The sequence below is a fragment of the Dipodomys ordii genome, unplaced genomic scaffold (genome assembly GCF_000151885.1).
Source record: "Dipodomys ordii isolate 6190 unplaced genomic scaffold, Dord_2.0 Scaffold34, whole genome shotgun sequence".
Taxonomy (NCBI): domain Eukaryota; kingdom Metazoa; phylum Chordata; class Mammalia; order Rodentia; family Heteromyidae; genus Dipodomys; species Dipodomys ordii.
In genome coordinates, this window is record NW_012267250.1 from 8,471,868 (window position 1) to 8,498,963 (window position 27,096).

Below are 27,096 nucleotides of genomic sequence, written 5' to 3' on the forward strand. Positions count from 1 at the left end.
AGGAGGAGGCTACAATGCTTGATAAGAAATGTACTTATTATCTTGCCCATGTAATTGTAACTCCTCTGTATTTTCACACACAAAAAAAGACACACACAAAAAAGAAAGCTGGATAAAATGAAAATTGAAATTTGTCTATTAATTTCGAAGTTACAAGTTGAGTTACATATAAAAGCAAATGACTGCCATTTCTAGTTAAACAGAAATATCAATTACACTCAAATTTAGGGATTTAGTTCCTCATTTTGCAACTATGTGGTTGCTTACCAAATTATTATTTGGTTAGTTATTTGGTTACCTCAGTCTATTTATAGAGTCCATTCAAACTAGGCCTCTCATTATTTGACTATTTTGTTAAAAGATCAATAAATGTTTAGGTCTGTGATTGTCATATTATATTTCAAAGTAATTTCATTTGAAAAGTATTTTTTAAGGTTCTGGGATTGAATCCAAGCCTTATACTCCCAGCCTTTTTTGCTGGTATTACAGGTAAGCACTGGTATGCCTGGCTTAAAAAGCATATGTTGATGTCATGTTTGGTGTGTGTACATATCCATGCAAGACCACAGTTCTCTTTTAACTTCTGCACACAAGAATTTACCCTGATCTGTTGCATGAGAAGGACTGAAATATAATATGACAACAAGATACATAATTCTGGAAATTCCAGAGGAAAAAAATCATTATTTATTAGGAGATAAAAGAGAAATATATAGTTGAAAAAAGAAAGAAAGAGAAAGGAAGGAAGGAAAGGAAGAAGAGAGAGGAAGGAATGAAAGGAAGGAAGGAAGAAAGGAAAAAAGGATAAGAGAGGAAGGAAGGAGAAATACTTTAAATTGTATCAAAACATTTAAAAACAATGAGGTGACTACAGGCCATTAGTTTTTCCAGTATGCAGTCCCCAGCCATAAAGCAGGTATTCTAATAAGTCACAACATACTGAAAAAGTTAAAAGAATTATAGTGCAGGTAGGCATTTCTACTATTTAGGTTCCCAATGAAATTTGTGTGACTCAAAGAAGGAATCAGTCATTAAAATGAGCACAGAAAAATGGCAATATTGGCTGGCCCAAGAAACCAAATGACTACACTTGCTGGTAGAGGCAGAGGGCAATATGGTTGGATGTGGTTTCTGAGCATCAAATGAGTCAAGAAAGAAGCTTAAATATAATATAGATTCTACCCCAGTAAACATTCCATTATTTTAGCAAAACTTCAAAATTTGCCATCCTTACCATATTTATTCACTTTGGGAAGTTTTCCAATGGAGCTTTTGAACATGTCATTTACTAAATTAAGCTATAGACTATGATCTGCTCAAAATTACTATATTTTTTGAATTTTATTTTGTGGTGCTAGGGACTGAATATGTTAGGCAAGAGTTCTACCACTGAAGCTACCCCAAATGTATTGGTTTTTTCCCCAGTAAAACGGAAAATGGTTTCTTCAAACACATAAAATATGGTCCAATCATAGTTTTCAAATGATTTTTTTTTCTTTCCAAGTCGATTATATTTTGAAAATAGTTTTGTCTAGGGTGAGTTTTCACTTAGTTCACAATCAAAAGTTGATTTTTTATTTGAAAAAGAAAGTTTAGAGTAAATCTTAGAATGGCCTTTTTGTATTTAAAAAGAAATTAAGCCGGGCGCCAGTGGCTCATGCCTCTAATCCTAGCTACTCAGGAGGCAGAGATCTGAGGATCATGATTCAAAGCCAGCCTGGGCAGGAAAGGCTGTGAAACTCTTATCTCCGATAAACCACTCAGAAAACCGGAAGTGGCACTGTGGCTCAAGTGGTAGAGTGCTAGCCTGGAGCTGAAGAGCTGAGGGACAGTGTCCAGGCCCAGACAGAGTTCAAGCCCCACAACCAACAAAAAAACAAAACAAAACAAAGGAAATGAACCCTAAACATTAATCAGCTTTCTATTTTGAGATTCAGATGTAGACAATAAACATATCAGCTTTTTGCTTAATAGAAACAAATTGAAAGAAAGTAACCCAGATAATTAATGACACTTGATTTTAAGTTGGAAAGTAGGTTTACAGTAAGACTTGATGACAATCAGTAACACCAAATATGCATTCTTTAAGTGATAAACAAATTAATAATCTCAAGATAATGGGGAGGGTTAGTAACTTTAGGAAGCATTATACTTCAAAGATAAGAAATGAAAGAAAGCTGAGAGTTAAGTTTCATTGTAGTAAAATTTACAAGTACCTTCTTCAACATCTGAGATATACTCGCCATCACTGAGCATTTCAGGAGCGTTGGCTTTACGAACTGCACGATTTAAGCGAACAATGTAAGTATATGAAAAATAGTCACTGCCACCACCTCAATATAACATTTCAATGTCTCCGAAAACATCCTGTGCAATGAACTGTCTTCAGGAGCCAACAAACATATGATCATTCACAAATATTACAAACCCAAAGGACACTCCATACCTTCATCATCGGACATATCAAGGACTTCATTCATTGTTTCTGGAACATTCATTTTGTGCTTCTCTATGATGGTCTGGAATCAAAAAAAGCATCACTTTTAGTGTGAGCAGACTATATATTTTAAGGAGACTATTCATTCCTGGGAGACAATTCATTTCTTTCTTAATCCATTGATTTCTATATTAATTTTTTTTTGCCAGTCCTAGGGCTTGAACTCAGGGCCTGAGCACTGTCACTGAGCTTCTTTCTGCTCAAGGCCAGCATCTACCACTTGAGCCACAGCACCACTTCCCGGCCTTTTCTGTTTATGTGATGCTGAGGAATCGAACCCAGGGCTTCATACATTCTTGGCAAGCACTCTACCACTAAGCCACATTCCCATGAAGAACTGACAAGGAGCCCCAGGTGGAAGAATTCTAGTGGTATAGCATGATAGCACAGAATAAAAGGTTTAGGTTCCTAATATGGCTTTTCAAAAGGAAAGAAGAAATTAAGGGGGCTGGGTGGAGAATGAAGAAAGAGATAATACTGATTCACATGCATTGTACTCATGAACTGCCATGTTGAATTGAAACAACTACTTGTACAACTACTTGAAGATAGTAACAGTTTGGTTTTTTTTAAGCTATCTCCTCTTCTACTCAACCACCAAAAGTTTTCATATTCTCTTGAATCTGCCATCCCATTCCATGAAAGATCTTTTGGTTGATAATAAGCCAAATTAACAGCAAGAAATACATCTTTATTACTTGTCTCAAGCCTAATTTATGTTGTATTCTCCTCTGATGTGTACTTTTAATTCTTAAGATAACGTGAACATAGTAAATATTTTAGAGTAATACAGTCACAAATAAATTGTAGACTCTAGGTTCTGTTTTAAAGATAGCATTATTCCAGAGCAAATGCCTGTTGAATCTCTAGTAACTGATTCTCTATGGTTCCTTGGTAACTTTATATCTATGCAGGCCATATACATCCGAAAGATACCATTGGTAGCATTTCTTAGAAAATTGTAGACTTTTGCTTAAAAACATGTCGTCTTCTAATTCTGAACACATAAAAAGCTAAGGGTGTAAGAAAGAGATTTTTAAATCCAGCACTGAAGATTGAACTCAATGCGGAACCTTGCGCTTACTAGGCAGGTACCCTACCATTCAAGCCATTGGTTATTTCTTGAGGTAGAGTCTCACTTTATTCCCTGAATGACTTAGGCTACAATCCTCCTACTTATGCTTCCCCATCCTAAGTATATACCCTGGGATCTTGGATAATAGGCAGGCACCACAGCTCCTGGCCACTGGTTGAGATGGAATCTTACCAACTTCACTATTGCCTGGGCTGGCCTTGAACCCAGATCTCCCAATCTCCATCTCCCAAGTAACTAGGATTACAGGCTTCCACCCCTGTGCCTAGTTTCAATGGAATCTTTTTGTATCAGTATGAGCACTTCGTGGAGGCCTTATTTTCTTCTTTAGGAGGAAGAAATGGACCTTTCCTGATGGTACACAGTGTCTTCTCTCTTGCAAACCTAAGTCACCAGTTAAGCCCGCTGATGACATTGGAAGTGAAATGGCTCTACTCTATTGATGTTATGTCTATTGGAATTTCACAGTTTCTGAAACTGCAGTGATACTTTCTTTGCAACTCTACTTTTTCTTTCTTTCTTTTTCTTTTTTCTCAGTTGTGGGGCTTGAACTCTGGGCCTGGGCTCTGTCCCTCAGCTCTTCAGCTCTAGGTGAGCATTCTACCACTTGATCCACAATGCCATTTCTGGTTTTCCAAGTGGTTTATTGGAGATAAGAGTCTCATGGACTTTTCCTGCCCGGGCTGGCTTTGAACCATGATCCTCAGATCTCAGTATCCTGATTACAGGCGTGAGCCACCAGTGCCCAGCAACACTACTTTTTCTTACAGTATTTTTATTCCAAAGAAACATTCTGAAATTTCCTAATGGGTAAGAAAATTAGTTGAATAAGACTTGTGTTTTGAGCTATTACACGTCTCAGGTCTTTTACATTGAAAAACCAGTCTCAGTGCAGTGACTTCATTGTGTGTGTGTGTGTGTGTGTGTGTGTGCGCGCGCGCGCATGTGTGCGCACATGCATGCACACACGAGCACAGGTCCCTGGGCTTGAACTCAGGGCCTAGGTGCTCTCCCTGAGCTTTCATGCTCAAAGCTACTGCTCTATCACTTGAGCCACATCTCTATTTTCAGCTTCTTTGGTAGTTAACTGGAGATAAGAGTCTCACAGGATTTCTTGCGGCTGCGCTGCGGGCAGTGAACCACAATCCTCAAATCTCAGCCTACTGAGTAGCTAGGATTACAGGCGTGAGCCACCAGCACTGGGCATAGACTTCACACCTTTATAGCCCTGTCACACTGGGTCATTGTTAAACAGATGAAGGAGTTCATCCTCCTCCTTCCCAGTACTAGAGAGAGAGCTACAAACCTAAGAATAATAAATACTGCTTGTTTACACTCTTCAGAGAATTTAATGATAGTTGGTGTAAGATAATGAAATACTCAAGAAGTATATATCATGATGTATTAGAAATGTGACCTGGTTGATAACCAGAACTATTACAGCAATTATCTTCCTCTTTCAAAAATGTCGAAATTTCTCTGTTCTGATCTACAGGTTTTTTTTTTTTAAATTAAAACTTTTAAAGCCAGCACATGACCAAAGAACTCAGCTTGCAAGTAGTTACATACACCTTAAAGTGTTTTATTTGTTTTTCTTTTAGTTTTGCCAGTCCTGGGGATTAAACTCTGGGCCTAGGCCCTGTCCTTGAGCTTCTTTTGCTTAAGGCTAGTGCTCTAGCACTTGAGCCACAGCTTCTGGCTTCTTTGAATAGTTTATTGGAAATAAGTCTTATGAACTTCTCTGTCCTGGCTGGCTTTGAATTGTGATCCTCAGATCTCAGTCTCTTGAGTAGCTAGGATTACAGGCGTGAGCCACTGGTGCCCAGCTGTCCCAGTGTTTATATGGAACACTGTGCAGGCAGTACAGTGCTATTTGGGAAATGATAGAAGGGGCAACAAAGCCAGTATTGCCAATCTTCTGTGACCCAAATTCATATTGTACAGATTCAATCTGGGGTCTGTGTGTTGAGTCCGCATTAGGAATAACTCACATGAGCCTCTGATAGAGGTTAATAAGTCCTCTTTGACCCAGAATGACCACATCCTTGTCTGAAGGACCCAGACAGAGTTAAAAGGAAATGACTTATCTGACAAGCTGAAGCTTTAAAAACTATTAGGCTACCAGGTGCTGGTGGCTCACACCTATAATCCTAGTTATTCAGCAGGCTGAGGTTCAAAGCCAGCCCAGGAAGGTAATTCTATGAGACTCTTATCCTCAATTAACCACCAAAAAGCTAGAAGTGGAGCTGTGGCTCAAATGGTAGAATGCTAGCCTTGAGAACAAAAGCTCAGGGACAGTGCCTGGGCACTGAGTTCAAGCCCCAGGACTAGCCTGTGCATGTATGCATGAATACAAGACACAGAAACAGACATATACACACAATTCTGTTTGTCACGCATGTTCATGACGTTATGTGAAACCAAAAATTATATGGATCACTGAGAAAGATATTTTTAGTGTTTTGAGGTTTCATTCAACTAAAACATGAGGGTTTTTATTATTCGGACTGCCAGCGGTGAGTGACACTTTGGACTTGTGGCTCTTAATCTATGTATGGGGAAAGCAGGAGCATCTTAGAAGCACCTAGGAAGATGGTGGTGTAAGAACTGATGTTGAAGGTAACAAGGTGCTGGGTCCATTACTCACAGTTGTGGTAATGGTCTCTTCCGTCACCACCTTCAGAGTGTCCACCACGGAGATGTAGCCAAGGCGTCTGGCAATGGCAAGGGCAGTATTTCCATTCTGGCAATGAAAATATGGGCAAGGAATTTACAAATCTCAGGTCACATGTCTTGCATATCACATAGTATAAGGTGAGTATCTCATCAGACATATCCAATTGTCTTACCAAAATTACATTTCATTAGGGTCATCATCATAGGGTTGAGATCTTAAATGTCCCCTCTTCCCCACACTCATGCACTAAAGTTTGTTCCACTGTTGGCATCACTGTGGGGAAGCAGTGGAAACTTTTAAGAGGTGAATCTTAGTTGGAGGAAGGAGGTCATCAGTGGTGTCCCTTTAAGAGATTTATGGGATTCTGCCCCGCTGTTTCTCTTGGCTTCTAGCCTGCCTTGATCTAAAAAGCTTTAGTCTACCCTATGCCTTATACCATGCTGTTTGCTTTCATGATAGGTCCAGAGTGACAGGGCCAAGAGGCCATAAACCAAAGCCGCTGAAATGGTGAGCCCAAATAAACCTTTGCTTCTTGGAAACTGGCCATCTCGGGTATTTTGTTATAGTGATGGGATGTTGACTGACACACAAGCCTTGCTCAAAGCCCACCTAATCTCTTTCTACTCCCACGGCAGAGTCTGGACAATTACATAGGAAATACAAGAGGCTTTGTCAAATTCGAAGTAAGAATCACTGAAACATAGGTGTGTTTTCTTTCCTTACTAGGAGGCCATACAATGAGTACTTTTAACGTATAATACGCTCCTTACATCTCTCTCTCTCTCTGAACAGTTCACAAGAATATCGTTATTATCTTTTTCTCTGGTTAGACAGAAGGTTCTGTGCAGCCTAGGAATGAAACTTGAAAATGGAACATTGGAATATGATGAAAAAAGTGAGAAGACACCAGTGTCCGGGCTCCCCTAGCTCTTCTTCCCGCTTCCGTTGAGCGAGCCCGAGGCTTACCACAGTGAGTTCATTGGGGGAGGCATTGTTCTGAAGCAAGACATTGATTATATGCGTGTGGCCCTGCTGGGCAGCTTGGTGCAGGGGTGTGTACCCATTCTGTGGAGAGAAGATGGAAGAAATGACTCATACTTCCGTGGATACAAAAAGCAACGATTTTGGTGGAAAGAGCAAGCGGCATACCTTTGTTTTGGCATTAACTTTTGCAGAATGCTGGAGTAGGAAATTAACTATCTTGATGTTTCCATAGTGACAGCCCACATGGAGTGGTGTATAGCCCATCTGTAATTATATTTTATAGAAAAAGAAACATCATAAGTACACTTTTAGTAACAGCTATCCTAAATAGAAGTAACATTATTATTCAACTTTATGATGGGAAATAGTTGTTGTTGTTGTTGTTCTCTTAAAAAATACCCTTGATATTTCTCAGAGTTAATATTAGGTATGAATAACAATGGTCTCCTGCCTTCCTAATCTTGAATTTGCACATAAAAAACAGTTATTTAACGTTCTAAATGCTGCCTCTTAGATCATGCTCATTTTCTTCACACCAGAACTGTTCAAGATGAGTTGGGTTCCGGTGGGTCACACCTGTCATCCTAGCTACTTAGGATGCTGAGATCTGAGGATCAAGGTTCAAAGCCAGGCCAGGCCAAAAAAATGGTGGTGAGACTTAAATGTAGAGCACCAGTCTTGAGCAAAAATACTAAATGAGAACATAAGGCCCTAGTAGTACTGTTCAAGACAGGAAGGGAAAAGGATGGAGAGATAGATGTTCAGCCTAGATAGGTTGATTTTTGTAGCTGCTTGTCCAGGGTCAGTTTGAGGCTAGTCCAGGAGGAAAAGCCAGCTAGATTGAATCTCTATAAGGATCAGCAAAAAGCAGGGCTTGAGGCATAGCTCAAATGATAGAGTACCAGTCAAGCAAGTAGGAGGTTTTGAGTTCAAACTATTGCACTGACCAAATAAAACATAAAAAAAGAAAGCCTTGCTTCATCTAAGCCAAATAACAGTGACCATTTAACCTGGTGATGAGCAGCACACTTCATCTCAATTCATTTAATAAAGTTCAAAGGCAAATGTAGCAGGGGGTATAAAAGGAAGGTAGTGAGGAAGGCTGCCAAGGCTGTAATGGAACTCTGCTCACAAGGACAAACAGCCCTTGATAGCTTCATTATTATTATTTGAAAAAAAAGCCAGACACTGGTGGCTCAGGCTTGTAATCCTAGCGACTCATGAGGCTGAGATGTGAGGATCGCAGTTGGAAGCCAGCCCTGGCAGGAAAGTCTGTGAGACCCTTATCTCCAATTAACCACTAGAAAATTGGAAGTGGCTCTGTAGCTCAAAGTGGTAGAGCACTAGCCTTGAGCAAAAGGAGCTCAGGGACAGCATCTATGCTCCAAGTTAAAGCCCCATAACCAACAATATATATATATATATATATATATGTATATATATATACATATATATATATTTGGTCTGATCGTGAGGCCTGAACTCTGGGCCTGGGCACGGTCCCTCAACCCTTCAGCTCAAGGCTTGCACTCTACCATTTGAGCCACAGCGCCACTTCCAGCTTTTTTTTTTCTGCTTATATGGTGCTGAGGAATCGAACCCAGGGCCTCATGCATGCAAGGCAAGCACTCTACCACTGAGCCACCTTCCCAGCCCACCAACATTTTTTAAAAATAATAATAAACATTTAAAAATTACAAAGATAAGCCATGAATCACGTTCTATATCCTATCCAGAAGCTGCTTATAGGTATCTTTTTTCCTTCTTACCCAGTGAGAGCTGAAAGCTTTTGGGATATAAACCCTCCCTCTCTTTGCTCCCTATGTTAAGTAGTAAGTACAAGCAACCATAGCTATCCTTCTGCTCTACTCAAATTATTGAGCATTCACAGCTTCACTTCTTTTGGTTGGCTGTGATCTCTGCCAAGAAAGAAAATAAAGAAGGAAAGAAAAAGAATTTGCAAGAGACAGAAATTATACTTTGTAAAAGTCAGGAAAAGAAACGCTTTGAGGGATGTGAAGGGTAAACAAAGGAGGAGGCTGCAATGCTTGGTAAGAAATGTATGCATTATCCTGCCCATGTAATTGTAACCCCTCTGTACAGTATGTTCACAAATAAAATTAAAAAAAAAAAAGAAATGCTTTGAGATATTCCACTGAAGAGATAAGACTGTGGCCTTAGTCGAGCTGGGTTGAGAGGAAATACTGGCAGACACCTGACATACACACACTGCCTGCCAAAGGGAAGCCTGGCCCTCTATACCCCGCCCCTCGCGCCACCCCCCACCCCCTCACCACGCCGGCCTGGAAAACCTTCTCAGGCTTTCTGACTGAATTTGGGTGCATGCCTTTGATAGGTGAGGGCATGAAATCACTGACAACCCTGACCTAGTTGCTTTTAGATTCTATAGCTATAAAAGAAAAATGAAGAGGGTGGATATGGTTGCATGTATCAAAATCAAACAATGGAAATGTTTGGGGGAGGGGGAAAGGAGAGGTGGGGGAGAATGTTATAGTGGAATTCTCTTGTACAACTAATGTATGTTCAGGAAAAAAAAAAAGAAAACGGAGAAGTAACCTAATAAAATATTTCAGTCTTTATGTGTACATGTTGGGAAGGGGTATGATATAATAATGAGTGGACACATTTACCACAAATCTGCAAATTTCTAAAGTAGGGAACTCTTCTTGATGAAAATATTCGAGCAAGATAAAGAAAATAACCTAAATTCAGTCTGACTTGGATGACTGTAATCTTTTTTACCTGGGTAACTCTTCCTGACACTTTTGTATTATTAATATCTTCAACAAGTTCTTATACTTCAGAACTTACTCATATTACATTCAAAAATGTTTATTTATTTAGATATTTATTTTTGTGTGCCAGTATTGAGGTTTGAACCCAGAGCCTGGGGGATATCTCTGAGCTTTTTTTGCTCAAGGCTAGCTCTCTACCACTTGAACCACAGCTCCACTTTCAGATTTTTGGTGATTAACTGGAGATGTCTCATGGATTTTCCTGCCTGGTCTGGGTTTGAACCATGTTCCTTAGAACTCAGCCTCCTGGGTAGGTAGCATTACAGGTATGAGTCATCTGCATGCAAACATGTTTTTATTTACATATAACATTTGATAAGCATTATTTTTTGTGTCAGATGTGACATATATTAAGACGAGTTGTATTTTAGAGTTGTATTTCAGAGTAAATTAAAAAAATCGGATAGGACCAGTTAACAAAATTAAGCATCTAAAGAAAATGTTCAGAGAAGAATACAAAGTCAGGTCTTTGATAACAACAAAAAGCATCCATTTTCTTATCTGTTTTTGAATAAGAGTTTGCTCAGCTTTTCTTCTTCTTTCATTGTGAAAGAGATACTATGTTCTGGGTAGAAGTGGGAGGATTTGTGCCATCATGAGAAAGCACATAAAGATAACAAAAAGTAATCATTAACCCTTTGTTTCATTTAGTCTTTTTCAAAAATCATGCTGAATAAAGGTGTGTGTGTGTGTGTGTGTGTGTGTGTGTGTGTGTGTGTGTTTGGTCAGTCACAAAACTTAAGTACAAGGGTTTACATGCTACTCTTAAAAGCCAGATCTGTGGCAAAACTCCCCAATGTTAGAAGGGGAGTGGGGGAGGGGCATATAAAAACAAGAGTATCTGTGAGACACAACCAAAGGTTTTGGTTTTCTTTGTCGAAACCTACATTTGAAGCACTCTGGATAAAAGCTGTGACTAAGGGATGTTTCTCCTATACAACAGGGCGCGGGTGCTTCCACCCTGGAGACACTAAATGGCACTTCGCATGGACATGCTCCTTTTTATGGGAAGGGGGAAGGGCTGAGGTACCTTTGTCTGGGCGTCCACATGTGCCCCTTGGTTTACGAGGACTTCGGCTACATTCACTCTGTCTTCCTGAGCAGCCAGGTGGAGAGGGGTGAGGCCATTCTGCAAAAGATCCCAAGGGCACAGTCATCTCACAGGAAGCAAAGTAGTGTATGAAGTCATGTTTGAGAAATGACTCATAAATTCTAGGAGAGTAAGCCTGACATTTCTCTGTTAAAAAGAAAAGTATCAGTTCATATGCCACACCATAATAGTCCTATGACATCACTTCAGTTTACAGGTTTCACCAAAATGTTTAAGCAAACCCAAAAGTATATACTTCACAGTTGTCAAGATTCTTCAGTTTAGTGCATCCATCCGCATGTTGCTTTGTATTGATTTCACTGTGGTAATATTTAAAGTAAACCCTAGTTTTAAGATATTATCAATGGCACAAATATCATAAAAATTATTAAAAGAACATCAGGTTACAAAGTAAATGTTGGCAAATGATGATCCTATCTTAATTAATACTCAAGGCCTAATGAATATTTTCTGTGTGTTGTTTTTTGGTAGGAAAGATCAACTGTGAAATGTAATGTGAATGCTATGAGAATTTCTTGGTCACTTAAATGCTGTATAGGTTTGACAAGACTATTTGAAAGTGACACTACCGGAGAAACTTCAGATTACATGGTTTTTCTGTTGGCCAAGAAAAATTCACTAAGCTTGAACTCTAATTTTAAAAACTTCCATACTTGTGAAGCATTTTTTCCCTAAGGAATAGTTAAAGAGAAAGTGGGCAGATGAACATGCTCTTGGATTATTTTCTCACATATATGATGAGTATAGAAGTTAATATTCAACTTGAGTCTGCAAAGCCTTCTTCTCACACTACCTTATATTTGTGCAATGAAAATGTCAGCCTGTTTTACCTGTCAGAGGGAAAGAACAGACCCAAGGCAGCTTCAGCAAGAGCACAGAGCCCTCCAGACAGAGAGCGTTACTTATTTAGGAGTCCCTAGTCCATAGAGAAATGACAGGACTCTGAAAGAGTCATGTGCTCATGACTTTTTAATGATGTTGATAGAATTTGGGAGGTGGATCCCTCAACTGAATAACAGGGGAGAGGAGAACCAATGTATTCACTTGAAGTCCAAGAAAAACAACCGGGGGAAAAATTGGCATCAACCAAATACTGACATAAACACAGAACCCTGTTCCATATTTGGCTTTAGAGGTAATAATGTTTTTAGCTGTAACCTTCTGTCACCCTGTGAGGTTTTAACTATTCAAAGCTCTGAGGAGACTTTAGTGAGTGGACCTAAGAGAAGACGGAGAAATTTAATCTCGACCCACTCACTACCTACTCCTGCCCCCTGTCTAGGTACACCTAGGCTGTTGCCATGATTCCTTACCTTCTTCTGTTGACATAGAGCCACCTCTACCTTCCCAGCCTTCTCTTTCTCCTTGTCCCACTAAAGGGATGGCCACATTATTATTATATGCTCACCCCTTTAAGAAGTGTCATAACTGCCTTATTTTGCTTTCTTATTTGTTGTCCTCAAACCACTGCAAGCTTGTTGGGGCAAGAATTATATCTTTAATCTGTATATAACCTATGTCCTGCAGCTAGCATTTAATCCAGTGTGGATTAAGTCAGAAGAAAATTCAGACCTTTTTGTGATAAAGGAAGAATTAAACAACGAAGGAGGAATTAAGTAAAATTTTGCTTTTATATTAATGGTTTTAGTTAAATATACACACAAACACACCTAGGACTGAACTCAGAGCACTTTTACTTGCTAGGCTGGAGCTCTACTACTTGGGCCTCAGCAGCCCTTTGGGTTTTAGTTTTTCAGATACTAGAATGCTAACTTTGACAGGACTGACCTTGAACCCTAATTTTGTCTCCAGTAGCATTATGCCAGGCTCATACATATATATGTACATACATATATATGCATATATATGTATATGTATACACACATTTAAAACTACTGTAAAGGTTACCATAGCTCTGTGTTATGAGTTAACTGTTAATCTTTTATGGAGTTTGGACTATTGTTCCCTTTAAATGGCATTAAAAAATCAGTTATATCAACTTAGAGTAATAGCTCTGTTTAACAATCATTCAAGTATATAAAAATAGAAGTGTTTGTAAAATCTATGTGGGACCCTAAGAACTCCACTGGCAAAATGGGATTGGTTCAAATACAGTGCTTCAGCATTAACCTTCAGCTCATGATCTTTTTCTTAAGATCACCAGTAAAGGGATTAATTTTTTTTTTGTCTAGTAAACATTTTTGCAGAAGTTAAATCTTTAAAAGTGCTTTTTAATAAGGAAGGAAAAAAACAGGCAGAGTAAAATGGGAGTGTTGCAAGGGTAGATTGAGAGAACTAAAGAGACATCTCTGCAAAGAAATATTATCTGATGAAATGGGTGATATCAATCAAGATATAGTACGCTAATATGTGATTTGTTGAATGACAATCCCTTTTGTGCAACTAAAGATAATAAAAAATATAATTAAAAGCCAGCCATTATCTTCATCTACTAAAGAATAGCACTGAGGTAGAAAGAGGTAATCTAATTTGCTCAAATTATATTACTAAGAAGTCCGATTTAAGATTAAAACCCTCTGTGATTTCAGTGATTCTAGTAGATACCAGAATGTGCTTCAGTTTGAGAAAGGTTTTCTTCCTTAAGATTAAGTTGAACTTGACAGCAAACACTAGTCCTATATGCTAGCAATTTTCCCATCTAGTCACTGAAACAGTTACTCTAACTGATGCTATTAAAATAAACTCCCAGAAGCAGCAATGCTGCCAATTTTTCTTTGTAATCAAAGCAAACAAACAAACAACAACAACAAAAATGGAGACCGACAAGTAGGAATAGAAGCCTAAGAGATATTTGTGGGATAAAACAATAGGCTACAATTTACAACTTCTTATTTGATACGCTGTACAGAGAGAACATAATTCTTCAAGTTATCTTGATTACAAAACTTGTTACTACAAAACCTTTCTGGATCTCATTTTATAGAGCTAAATATCCATCTATCCATCCATCCATCCATCTATCACACATATGTAATTTAATTGTGTGACTGAATTACTTACCATTAATTCTTTTCAAAGTTTTGAGTTTTTCTTGTGTGTGTGTATATGTGTGTGTGTGTGTGTGTGTGTGTGTGTGTATGTGTGTATGTGTGTATGTGTGTGTATGTATATGTTTATCTGTGTGTGCCAATACTGGGGCTTGAACTCAAGGGCTTACTTGGCTTTTTTGGTCAAAGCTGGCACTCTACCACTTGAGCCATACCTCTACTCCTGGCTTTTTGCTAGTTAATTGGAGAAAAAGAGTTTCTTGGACTTGTGTGCCAAAGCTAGCTTCAAACCACAATCCTCAGATCTCAGCCTTGTGAGAAGGTAGGATTACAAGCATAAGCCATCAGCTATGTCCAAGTTTTTGCTATGATAAAGAACACTTCAATAAACATTTCTGTGTAATGTTTCACTTTTGCATCTATTATTTAATCCAGATTTTCTCCTTATTTGGGGAGACTTTTCTGAAGGGTGAAGGTCTTTTTGTGCAGTTTGTTTTGTATACCAAGAAAAAGGTTACCTTGTTGCTCAGGTTCACATTGGCATTTCTACTGAGGAGCAGAGACACCATGTCCACGTGCCCTTCCTGAGCTGCGAGATGGACAGAAGCAATCCCTTGCCGAGTAACTGCATTGGCATCAGCACCATATTCCAGCAGAGTTGTGGCTATGTCCATCTGGTTCTTTTTGGCAGCGATGTGCAGTGGCGTGTACCCATTCTGTCAACATAAATCACTTGGTCACAGGCCTAGTTACAGGATCAAAACATGTGCTGTGCATGCTTCTCTGTTCTACTGCTTTTGGTGGTTTGAAAAACTATGATTCGGTATTAAAAAAATCATGGCTAATTAATTGGTATCATCAGTGGAGTACCTCTATGTCTCTGAATTTCAAAGTAGGAGAAATGTGACTTAATATAGACAGTTGTAATCTAAGAGAATCAGAGTAGTTTTGGTTTTCCAAAAGGGATACAGATTTTTTTCATTTATAGGTCCTTATCATAGTAGGCACTCAATAATTACTTTTATTTTAAATTGAGAACAGGAGAGAACTGACTAATATGCAATAATAATAAGATATGATAATATTGAGACATGTTTAAGATTATTCAAAATTTTATGTATGTATCATAAATGTATGTTATCATAAATGTAGGTGCGTATGCTAGAACTGGGACTTGAACTCAAGGCCTAGGCATTCTCCCTGGCTTTGTCATTTAAGGTATTAAGGTACAGCTCCACTTCTGACTTTTTACTGGTTAGTTGTATATAACAGTCTTAGATTTGTCTGTCTCAGCTGGCTTTGAACTAGGATTGTCATAGCTCAGCCTCCTGAGTAGCTATAATTACAGACATGAGCCTCTAGCAAAATTCCATTAAAAAAAATCAAACAACATTATTGGCCATCTTCTATAGTTCAGATGTGTACCCCAAAGTCATGTGTTACAAAGTCCCTCTCCAGGATAAGTGGAATCTGTAAGAGGCAATTGGGTCATCTTCAGGCTCTTCCCTGAGTGGATTTAGGTTGTTATCTTGAGAATGTTTAATGGAGATCTAGGTTTTTGATATAAGCTTGAGATCCTCCTCCTTCCTCTATTTTTCAGTCTTTTTTTGGTCCTCCTACCTTCTGCCAGGGGATGAGACAACAAGGAGACCCATGTGAGTCCTTCAACCTTGACCTCCTTAGCTTCAAGAAACATATGAGCTTCCTGCCCGTTCTTTGTAAAGTTTTCAGCCTCAGCATCACATAACGAATCCTTAATGTTCATTGTAGTCAAGATGCTACAATCACCTCCCATTTGCCTATCTTTAAAGGGACTGCTTCAGACTCCTGTTTCTCTTGCCTTGCTCTGTGAAAAAATGCTTTTTGCACGTATGTACAGGAAGTCATCATCTAGCAGATGAAAATTTAGTTCAAGGGCAATCATCTCCATCAAGTTTTCCACCTTTTTCTACTTTCTAACCCTTAACATTGAGCTCCCAACCGGATCAAAATACTGGGAACAGTTAGGGGTACTCTGTTGTTTAAATATCAATCTCCTTTTACTAAATGTAAGTTTGTCAAGGGCACCGATTGTGCTGTATTTGTCTTTAACTGATCGTGCACAACAACTGGCTCCTATTGATTTAGTGAAGAAATAAATCTTTAGAATTTTAGTCAAGTGCACAAAAGCTTTCAAAACATCCTTGCAACCTTCTTTAGGCTGACCCCTAGATGCTCAGCTAGAGACAATCAAACTTCCTTTTATAAATTGTTAATTAGCTGTGACTCAAGAGTCTTCAGAATCCCCTGACCTGAGGAAATGATTTGGGAGCTTTTGCCCTGGCTCACAGTCATTTAAGGGAAACACAAAATTACATTTTGATAAGGACACAAGTCTGACTCCATAAAATAAAAAATGGGAAGGGGGGGTGGAAAACCCTCACATCTAGAGTTTTCTGAAATCCAGTCTCTGCCAAACTGGACGAGCCAGGGTAAAAGATTTTATATCCCTATTTTTAGTTTTGACCTATGTCCATCTGGAAACCCCAACTGCCCTGTGAGGCATGTGGTTCTCTCACCAAATGCTCAGACACGCCATTTAGAGACCAATTTCTCTCATGGCTCACCACTGGTTGGAGCCCTCCCCCCAGCCCCAATGTGAGTGACAGAAAGGGATGAGCTGCTTCATGAAGGTCAACCCCCCTCATGAGAAAGAATTCACAAAGTGACAATAAAATAGGAAATAGGTGAAATAAACGTCTAACATGAAGTAAGTAGTGTGATGAAGGCAAGGTGAAGTCAGAGTTTAGCCTCTATCATTTCACCCTTTTCTCTTCCTGCTTTGCTCCTCATAGAACCTTCAAGTTCATCACTTTGTTCAACCCCTAGCTAAGCTAAGACTGCTCACTTCCCCTCTATCCTCTCAGAAATGACAGTTGTCTTGATCTTTTCTAATTCCAGCCCCAAATCCTAAATTGTAAGGAAGATTTATCAAGAGAAGCTATGCATCACTGAAATACATGTCTGTTCCCAATAAATTACACATTATTGCTTAGTGATTTATCCTGAGGTCCTTGCCTGGATACAAAGAAAAGTACAAGGAAGGAGAAAATGGCCATGGTATTGAGAATGGAAAGTTAACCTTGAAGAGCTCCAAGAAATATTTACAATAATGAAGAGTTCATCTTGAGACCTATAAGAACTTCTCTAAGTTTTTTTTAATAGTTCTTTTTGTTTTCTAGAAAGTACAATCATTTTCACTTGCCACACTACAGGGAAATGTATTAATTGGAAAAACAAAATAAGGAGAGATTCAATTGTAGAATTCTACCTTTCCCCCACTTTGATGAAGATAAATACTTCTCTCATATGAAAATAAAAGCAAATACAAGATACCATATTCATATCACACTTATATTCATGAACATACTAATCCATACCCATAGATTGCTGCATATCTTGTTGGAAAGCAATATGATACACAATAGATTAAGACCCACTATATCTCTCCCACATTTAGTGTCCTGCTTTTGCCTCTAACTCAAGACCAGTCTTCTTTCCAGGGAACAGATCCATTAAAATGTATGACAATAGCTCATCTGTACTTTTAGCATCCCAGTCACCTAAAAATCACATGTTTCTAGGCCACGTGTAAGTAAAAATATGCTGTTGGTTTTTAAAAAGAGAAGAAAGTATAAGAAGGCATCATGCATTCCAAGAAAAAAGAATAGATGTGACTTGAGAAAAACTTAACACTGAGCTGCTATCATCCCATATAGTATTCAAGTTCAGTTCAAACTTTTTCTCCGCTGCCAGAATTCAGCAACAATTGAGCTCCCCTGGAGTAATGGAGGCAAACTGCCTACCCTGTATGCATTTTCTCTCCTTCCTTAGTGAAGCAATATGCCTAGCTAAAAACTACATTTCCCAGCTTACCTTGCAGACAGGTGTGGCTAGTGAAATGTAAGGAGACTTGGTGGAAGCCCTATTGTGCAAACTTCCTTCTGCCTGCTGCTGGAAAAGGGACTGGGCTCCAAAGCAACATTAACAAGATGTGGTGTACATCTTGACTACAAAAAAAAAACAGAGCCTCTTCGTTTTACAACACTGTAGTGTGGATTTTTTTTTTTCTCAGTCCCTGACTGAGAGAAAAGTCCCTGACTAGTACTCCAGAAGATGGGGATGGCTGGACACATGCCAGAGGTGGCATTACACAGGTCTTATGGAGTCAATTATGCTATGGAAATGGAATCAGTGTCCCATTAGAAAAGCCTATGTTTAATTGACTATAAATAATATGGCTAAGGGGATGCTATAGTTTTTTAAAGGATAACTTTTCTGTTCTTGGTTAAACATGTTTTGCAGATATGGAATCATGAATACTAAATCTCATTTGACAAATATACAAAGCTGGATATCAACTACAAATATACCAATTATGGACTTGATGTGTTATTTGCAGATTGAATGCTGGGTTGGATGAGTTGTATATTTCATAACTCCTTTCTATTCTAAACTGCTTTGTACTAGCTGTGACAAATTACTGTTCTCATATGAGGAATGAATAGTTTACCTACTAAATTATATACTAGTTACCTACTAAGACACTAGAGCCTGGGGCTATTTGTGAGAAAAGGAACTCAGGAGTATTAAAAATAAATTGAAATAGAATATACAACCGCTGAATTCCATTTCACATTTTCTCTTTAAAGTTACAGTAAATATACATATCAGAAGCTCGCATTTAAAGCTTTATTTTTGTGCCAATACTGATGCTTGAACTCAAGGCCTAGATGCTATCCTTTAGCTTTTTCTACTCAAGACTGGTGCTTTACCACTTGAGTTATAGCTTACTTCTGGCTTTTTGGTGGTTAATTGAAGCCAAGAGTCTCACCAACTTTCCTGACAGGCTGGCTTTGAACTGTGATACTCAGATCATAGCCTCCTGAATAAACAGGATTACAGGCATGAGCCACATGCATTTAAGGCACTTGAAGTGAATAAGACAGTGGTATTAATACCTTTATATTGTTCTCCAACAATCACTACCCATCTCTAGAACATTATCTTCCTAACTTGAACCTCTGCCCCTCATTCCTCTCTGTCACCCCAACCACTTTTCTACCTGTCTCTGAATATTCTGTGTACATCATATCAGTACCATACAGTATTTGTGCTTTGACACTGGTGTATATCAGTTCACATTTGTCAAAATTTCATCTTTAAGGTGAATAAAAATATTTAGTATGTAAGTGCACATGTCCCTACATTTTTATATCTTTATTTGTGGATGGACATTGGGACTATTTTGCATAATGATGTATTTTTTCTTTTAAAGATAAAATTTTACTTTCAGGTCTTGGCTTGATAAATGTGTCTCACAACTGAAGTAAGGTTAAGGTCAGAAATTAGGTGACAATGTCACATTTAGATAAAAGCATATTTGGGATTGGGAATTGAAATTCACTTCAGTAGACATAGCTCTGGAGAGGACAGGGGACAAGAAATGACTTCAGAATGCAGAAAAAAAGTTTCAGGGGAGAAATACCTGTCAAAGACATCCTAGCTAAAGTAAGAAAACCTCTTTCAAAATACTTAAAGTAACCTAGAACAGCCTAGATTCACTGACTTAATGCTATGATCTAAGTATTAAATTTAAACAAAGAGTACACAAGCCACCTCAAAATAAAAAAAAAACATGAGGAATTCTAAAAGATCCTTCAACCAATAGGATTCAGTAGAAGAATTAATACAAATCACATTTAAGCTATGATCTTGTAATATTCTGTGTTCTCTGGTCACAATTACCTGCTCAATAATAGGGAACATATTAATTATATTAGTACATCCTCAAATAAACTGTTTTATGGTTTACCACCCAAACTAGACTATCAGAGCACTAACATAGTTGTATGTTCTATACTTCATTTATATCCTATCCTCCATTTATGTTTTTTCTCCTCTCAAATTGAAGTCATATACTGGTTAAAAATAACCTAACAGCAAGAAGAAACATTCCCTTGGCAATAATAAAAACATATTTAAAACTTGCCAACTTAATATTTGAAACACATACAACTCCAAGACAATGTTTTATGGCCAGGAAAATGTAGTACATATTTTATAACTTTGACAGATCAGAACTTTTCTTACTCCCTCAGGCAATGCTTATGTTTCCAATCTAGCTAAAGAGTATTCCAATTCTTTTCCCTCCCCAAGCTCCAGGATGGTCTAGATTTTTTTTCCTAGGGAAATCAATTGGCAAATAAATACCTATTGAGAATCTACCATATGGGTTGACTGAGTAGCTGAGGCAGAGATTCCCCAGGTGCTTTTATTTCTGTGATTTTTAAGTGGTGGTTAAACAAGGTGGGTACCACAGATGAAGTGAATGTACATGGATATACAGAGACTGACAGACATTGCCCATCAATCTCCTCAGGCTGTGAATTACAGGTACCTTTGCAGCCGCATGAGGTGAGGCTCCTTGATCCAAAAGCAGAAGGGCCACTTTCTGATTATCGTAATGTGCAGCTACATGCAGTGGAGTTAGCCCGCTCTGAAAACACGTGCAGAAACAACAACCAGGGTCAGAAGTGTCTTAATATCAAACACGAAAGTTAGGACACAGGATTAGACAACCCTGAGCATCGTTTACATTCCAGTCCCATAGTACTTGGAGCAAGCATTCACTTCTTATTGTCCAAGCATTCTTCATCTTTTAAATGTGTTTTAGTTATCATCTACATGGCTGTTGGGGAATATTAGAAAGTGATTGTTTTGTTATCATAGAAGTGGCCTGTTCCAGGGTGGCTGATGACCTCCTACCTTCCCAGCAGCATCTGGAGATGCACTTTTCTGTAACAGGAGATTGGCTACTTCAAGCTTCCCATACTTTGCTGCCACATGAAGAGGAGTAAATCCTTTCTGAAAATGGAAATGAAGAAAATGAACAGAATAGGGATACAAGCATTGCTTTCTAGCACCAACAAATTATTCTAACAATGATGATCTGTTAAGTATACATTGAGGGGTCAAGACTAATGCATAATCATTTCAGAGTTGCTTTACCAAAAGGTATAGGGAGACTTTCATTGTGCTGATTGAGCTACACAATGCTACTAATTCTGGAACTAAGCAAATATTTCACAAGGATGAAGTTGTGGAGCTAAATCTGGGGATTGTTGTAAGGTCGTGTTGAGAATAGGTTGCAGAGTCTTCTTTCATGTTGGAAGACTTGAGAAAATCCAGTGGAAGTCTGCACCTCTTGCAATATTATATTCCAAGATGGAATGATCTCTTTTCACTTTCCTTATGTCTTCACGCTACACATACTGTCCTTATACATGCTCCAGTTTTCAGAAGTCAGATTCTTGCACCTTTGTCACTGTAGTTGAATCGAGTAATAGCCCTATTACTCATTCATTACTCTGTGTCATGTAGAAAATTTAATCTAGGAGCTTGCATCTCAACTCTACTAAAGAGACCAAAGAATCATGGGAGATGAAAATTAAGATAGTCATCAATTTCCCCTACAATGTTTTCTAAGTATTTGTGATAATCTTCTGCATGGATTATCTATTAATCCTTCTTACTGACATGAAGTGAGTGACTATGGCACTAATCATTACCTTTTCAAGACATTCCATAGTCCATTTCATCTTAACTATTATATCTGCTAGATTTATGCAATATCACAAGAAAAATGAAAAAAAACTACATTCTGCCCATACAGAGCAACTGTAGGATGGTCTTTAATCTGAGACAACAGCTTTTAAAAATCAAATCATATATCAGATAATAACAATAATTACAAACTCACAATTCCTCATTTGAAAGTTTTATAAAAGCATCTATCAAAAGAGCTTTGACAATGTTTATGTACTTGGACTCAACAAGGGAAATTGTTTTTTCAAATAGCTGTTTTTTCAAACTGCGATTTAGGTCTATCAAATAACTTGCAAGAACTAACTGATTCTAGGTATCAATACAACTTCATTAGAAGATATGTTGAGAAACTAACATGAATGGCAAAAACAAACTCTTCTCACAATAGAAAGAACTTGTTTTCTAGGCTTTTCTGGCCATGTTTGAGAACTACCCTGGGGACCCCCGTATAGATGCTCTTATGTAATTTCTGTACCTATGACTATGCAGGATGCTGTAATGGAAGATGTATTTTAGAGTACACAGTAGGATTCTGAGACTTGCTTTCCTACCTTTGTTGTTATAGATAAGGATGCTCCATGATCCAAAAGGAATGATGCTACATCTTCATGCCCCTCTCGGGCTGAAAGGTGGAGGGGGGTGTATCCCGAAGTTGTGGCTGCATTGGGCGAAGCTCCTTGCTGTAACAGCTGTTGTACTATATCTGCCTTCCCTAGTCTGGCTGAAATGTGGAGTGGGGTTTGGTCATCCTAAACAGCAAGGTAGAAACACCGATGAGCTCAGGATACAAGTTTCACGAAAATTCCAGAACATTAGCTGCTACATGTCAGAGGAACATTCAACTCTGATTCAGTGCTAATAAATTAAGATGGCTGAAGCTTTAATGTGTTTATGATTCCTGAGGTGAATATTAATAAGTAATTTATTTATTTATGAGATAGGATCTATGTGGTCCAGGCTACCCTTGAACTTATAATCTTCCGGCTGTTTTACCCCTTCCAGCTCCATACTACCATTCTCATCAGCAGATCAGCTATCTGTCTTACAAGAGCCAGGTAAGGGGGATTTCTACTGAAGGCTCAACACCAGGCAGACATGAAATACCCATACTCTTCTCTCACATTCTTACATGTGAAAACAATTTCCTGAAGCTTCTATTATCTGAGTCTCAAGGATTATATTTTCACAATTTATAGACAAAAAATACCTTTTTCCTTTAGTGGCTGTGCCAGTTGACCTATAAGGCAACTGAAATAGCTCAATTGTGTTTCCAAGTTGTGATTTTTAATAGAAAGAAGCTTTCCCTCTATATCTGTCTTCCAGGAGTGCAGCGAACTCTGGACCAAGTCTATATCCGGTTCCTAATCTGTTGGGACAATATGCCAAGAACTCTGGCACAATGTTCTTATTCTATTTAACTACATTAAATAGTTGAATGAGCTAATGGAAAGAGCTTTTACAATAGTACTTGGGTAGAGACCTTTGTCATTGGAAACTGTTTAATATATATATTTATTTATATGTTTATTTTTATTTTTTTGTTAGTTGTGGGGCTTGAACTCAGGCCTGGGTGGTGTCTCTGAGCTTCTTTATGTTAACGTTCTACCACTTGAGCCACAGCACTACTTCCAGTTTGTTTTTTGTCAGTCATAGGGCTTGAACTCTTCTTGTCTTGGGCACTGTCCCTGAGTTCTTCAGGTCAAGGCTAGCACTCTATCACTTTGAGCCACAGTGCCACTTTTGGATTTTTCTGAATAATTTATTGGAGATAATAGTCTCACGGAAAGTCTGTGGACTTTCCTGCCCAGCCTGGCTTTGATCTGTGATCCTCAGATCTCAACCTCCTGAGCAGCTAGGATTATAGGCATGAGCCACCAGTGCCAGGCCTATTTACTATTTTTAAGAAAATGTTCTTGAAGGTGAGTAAGCAGATATTTAAAGATTTTTGCTAAAATCCAAGGTTTTCCTTCAACAGGAAATACTTTCCTGTATCAAACATACCTTAGCTTTAGCTTCTACCTGAGCTCCATCTTGGACGAGATACCGTACCACTTCAGCCTGGCCGGACCGAGCTGCCATGTGCAGTGCTGTTTCTCCTCTCTGGGGGAACACATGAACCAAAATAAATTAGCTCTAGATCTCAGGAAGAGTGGTGTGTTTTATTTGGCATAAAGTGTATGGTAACCTTTTTTATTCTTTTTTTAACTGAAAAAAATCACCCTGAATGATGTTAGGAAAATGAACCCTAAGATATGTATTTAAATGCTTTTTTTCTTTCACGCAATTGTTTCTAACACATTTATAAGATTATTTCTTTGTTGCTTTGTATGTCCCTCCCCCACAGTATAACCCCTGCTTTCACTGTATTTGATGTCGGTATAATTTGTGGAGGGGAAGGGGAAAAACAAGTTGTTTAAATAAGGATACAGGTGGACCCGTGGCAACAATGAGATGTACAAGTTATCATGTCGAAAACGAACTTTACAACTTTGGTGGTGATGGGGGGGGAGGATTAGGTGGGGAGGGCGGGGGGAGGCTGGGAAGGGATGGGAAGGGGAAACAAAGGAGGAGGCTACAATGCTTGATAAGAAATGTACTCATTATCTTGCCCATGTAATTGTAACCCCCCTGTACAGTTTTTTTCACAATAAAAAGTATATAATAAAGTTGAAGAAAATTTCAAAAACAATCACCCTGAATACTTTCTTACATTTTGAAAAGATAGAAACCAAATTCATAAAAATTCCCTATGAACTTTGATTGGTAGTGACTGGGACTCTGGGTAACCCAGTTCATCTCATCACCTGTAGTATCAGGAACATGACTCATTTATCTGCAGTATGGCCCCATGAGGGTTGAAAAATGACTGCTCAGAGAGGGAGGAAATGAATGAAACAGGGCAGGATGGACGTCAGCAGGAAGCCCACACAACTGTATGAATGCCTGTTCTACCATGCCACGCTTTTCTACTTTCAAAAATAGGGGATCATAACTGGGTGCCGGTGGCTCACACCTGTAATCCTAGCTACTTAGGAGGCTGAGATCTGAGGATCTTGGTTCAAAGCCAGCAGGGCAGGAAAGTCCATGAGTCTCTTATCTCCGACAAACCACTAGAAAACCAGAAATGGAGCTGTGGCTCAAGTGGTAGAGAGCTTACCTTGAGCTGAAGAGGGCAAGGACAGCACCCAAGCCCAGAGTTCAAGCCCCAACCGAAAAAAAGCAGCGGGGGGGAGGGATCACTTGGATTATCTATGGTAATCTGTCAGTTCTTAAATGTTGACTATGAAATAAAAGTTACATGTCTAGGACAAGCAGAGAAGGTCAAAGGCTATGTATATATGACCACATGAGATAATGTTAAGCAAAATGTACCCCAAGACAGGGGCACAAGTGGTTTTTCTTTCTTGCTAGTCTTTTTTTATGTGCACTATGTGATTCTTTTGTTTGTATGTTCTTCCCCCACAGTATAATCCCTGTTTTCACTGGATTTGATGCCAGTGTTCTGCATTTTGTATATACAGTTTTGTAACTGGGGGAGGGGAAGGGATATTGTGGAATGCTTAAATGGGGCTGCAGGTTGACCCATTGTGACGATGAGATGTACAGGACACTATGTTGAAAATGAACTTTACAATGTCGGGGGGACGGAAGGGAGCAGGAGGAGTTGGGGAGGTGGGGAGAGAGTATATATGTATATAGATATAGATAGATAGATAGATAGATAGATAGATAGATAGATAGATAGATAGATAGTTAAAACGCTGCATAGACACCAAAAGCATACTAGAAGGCCAGACTTGGCTCACCCACAGTTGCTTTGCATCTCCTGCTTTATCTAAACAAGACAGAATCCTTGTCCTTGGCACTGCCTAAGGGGATATTTTCCTTGCCACTGGACCACCCTTCCCCTACATAGACTTTAATTCAAACTATTTATTCATTTATTTAATATACATTAAAAACAAGATAGAAAAAATATAGACATCTTAAAAATGTAAACATAATACAAATTAAAAAAATCTTTTCACACAAAGATGCCTACTTTTCGGTTGCTTCTAGGAAGTAAATTTTGCTTTATAGATCATATATAAAGGGCAGAGGAAGACTGATGTCACAAGTAATGTGTTCTTGTGTTTATGCAGATCTTGAGGGTGTTGTTTCGTTTGTTACCCAGTGTTCTTTTAATGAAGGAAAGTACAGTATGGATTTGGCACTAGGAAAGTTTGGTCTGGATTCAGAATCTTATTTAGAAGGCCTCCCTTGAGGTGAACGGGCAAGACCTCATATCCTCCCCTCTTCTGTTCCAGATTTCCTTATTTTTACTTCTTTAGTATTGAAAATATAACATCCAGTAGTTATATAATGGTAACGGACACAGTACATAAGTCTTAACAATATTTGCCTAAGTAGCTACTGAATGGGTCTTGCCTTAAAAGTAAACTATTCTCAAATTTTGTAACTTTAAGTAGTAGGTTTAAATAATGATTGGTTTAACTACAGTAAGAATAAGTAGCTAAAAGACACCATTATCAGTTTCCTAAACACTCACAATTGAACACTCTTTGTTCCAGGGGTACTTACCACGTTGGTGGTATTTGGTGAGGCTCCATGATGCATTAGTTGTGATACAATATTTACATGCCCCATGAAGGCAGCAACGTGGATTGGAGTAAGGCCCGACTAGGGGGAAAAAAGAAGGAAATGCTGTTTCACTGGCTTGTCATTAAAAGGGCTTGTGCCTTTTCTTTCTTTTTTTTTTTTTTCTAGTTGTGGGGCTTGAACTCCGAACCTTGGCACTATCCCTTAGCTCTTCAGCTCAAGGCTAGCACTCTACAACTTGAGCTTCCAGTTTTCTGAGTTGTTTATTGGAGATAAGAGTCTCATGGACTTTCCTGCTGGAGCTGGCTTTGAAGCACCTCCTGAGTAGCTAGGATTACAGGCGTAAGCCACTGGCACTCAGTGTCTGGTGGCTTGTGCCTTTTCCAAGTGCCTGTCTACCTGCCATCTTCTTAACCAGTGTCCTGATAAGAGTAAAAGATATTAGGATATCCACTATTATGTCACAGGTCTTATATGGCAAATCCCTCAACACATGATTATTATTTCTCCAACGTGAATTCTGTAATCATACAAGTTATGCCTTATTCATTAAAAAAAAGAATATATTTAATTCATAGTTTTGAATGGAGAGACAAATAACATCATTTTCTTCCTTTTGTTATGAAACCTTTATATGAGTATGTGTTGTATGTGGGATGGAATA

The 27,096-nt window shown here is 38.6% G+C and overlaps 1 protein-coding gene across 4 annotated transcripts in view; it reads right to left on the bottom strand.

Annotated features, from left to right (window-relative positions):
- Nucleotides 1-27,096, bottom strand: part of Ank3 (ankyrin 3, node of Ranvier (ankyrin G)) — a 292,644-nt gene that overhangs the window by 106,589 nt on the left and 158,959 nt on the right. For all 4 annotated transcript variants that reach the window (XM_013017143.1, XM_013017142.1, XM_013017144.1 and 1 more), the window contains 12 exons: nucleotides 26,415-26,513; nucleotides 23,835-23,933; nucleotides 22,385-22,582; nucleotides 20,994-21,092; nucleotides 20,626-20,724; nucleotides 14,705-14,902; nucleotides 11,098-11,196; nucleotides 7,417-7,515; nucleotides 7,234-7,332; nucleotides 6,238-6,333; nucleotides 2,447-2,519; nucleotides 2,217-2,279 (listed from right to left, as the gene is read on the bottom strand). In XM_013017143.1, coding sequence (XP_012872597.1) covers nucleotides 2,217-2,279; nucleotides 2,447-2,519; nucleotides 6,238-6,333; nucleotides 7,234-7,332; nucleotides 7,417-7,515; nucleotides 11,098-11,196; nucleotides 14,705-14,902; nucleotides 20,626-20,724; nucleotides 20,994-21,092; nucleotides 22,385-22,582; nucleotides 23,835-23,933; nucleotides 26,415-26,513 — 1,321 coding nt within the window. The remainder of the gene's footprint in view (nucleotides 1-2,216; nucleotides 2,280-2,446; nucleotides 2,520-6,237; nucleotides 6,334-7,233; nucleotides 7,333-7,416; nucleotides 7,516-11,097; nucleotides 11,197-14,704; nucleotides 14,903-20,625; nucleotides 20,725-20,993; nucleotides 21,093-22,384; nucleotides 22,583-23,834; nucleotides 23,934-26,414; nucleotides 26,514-27,096) is intronic.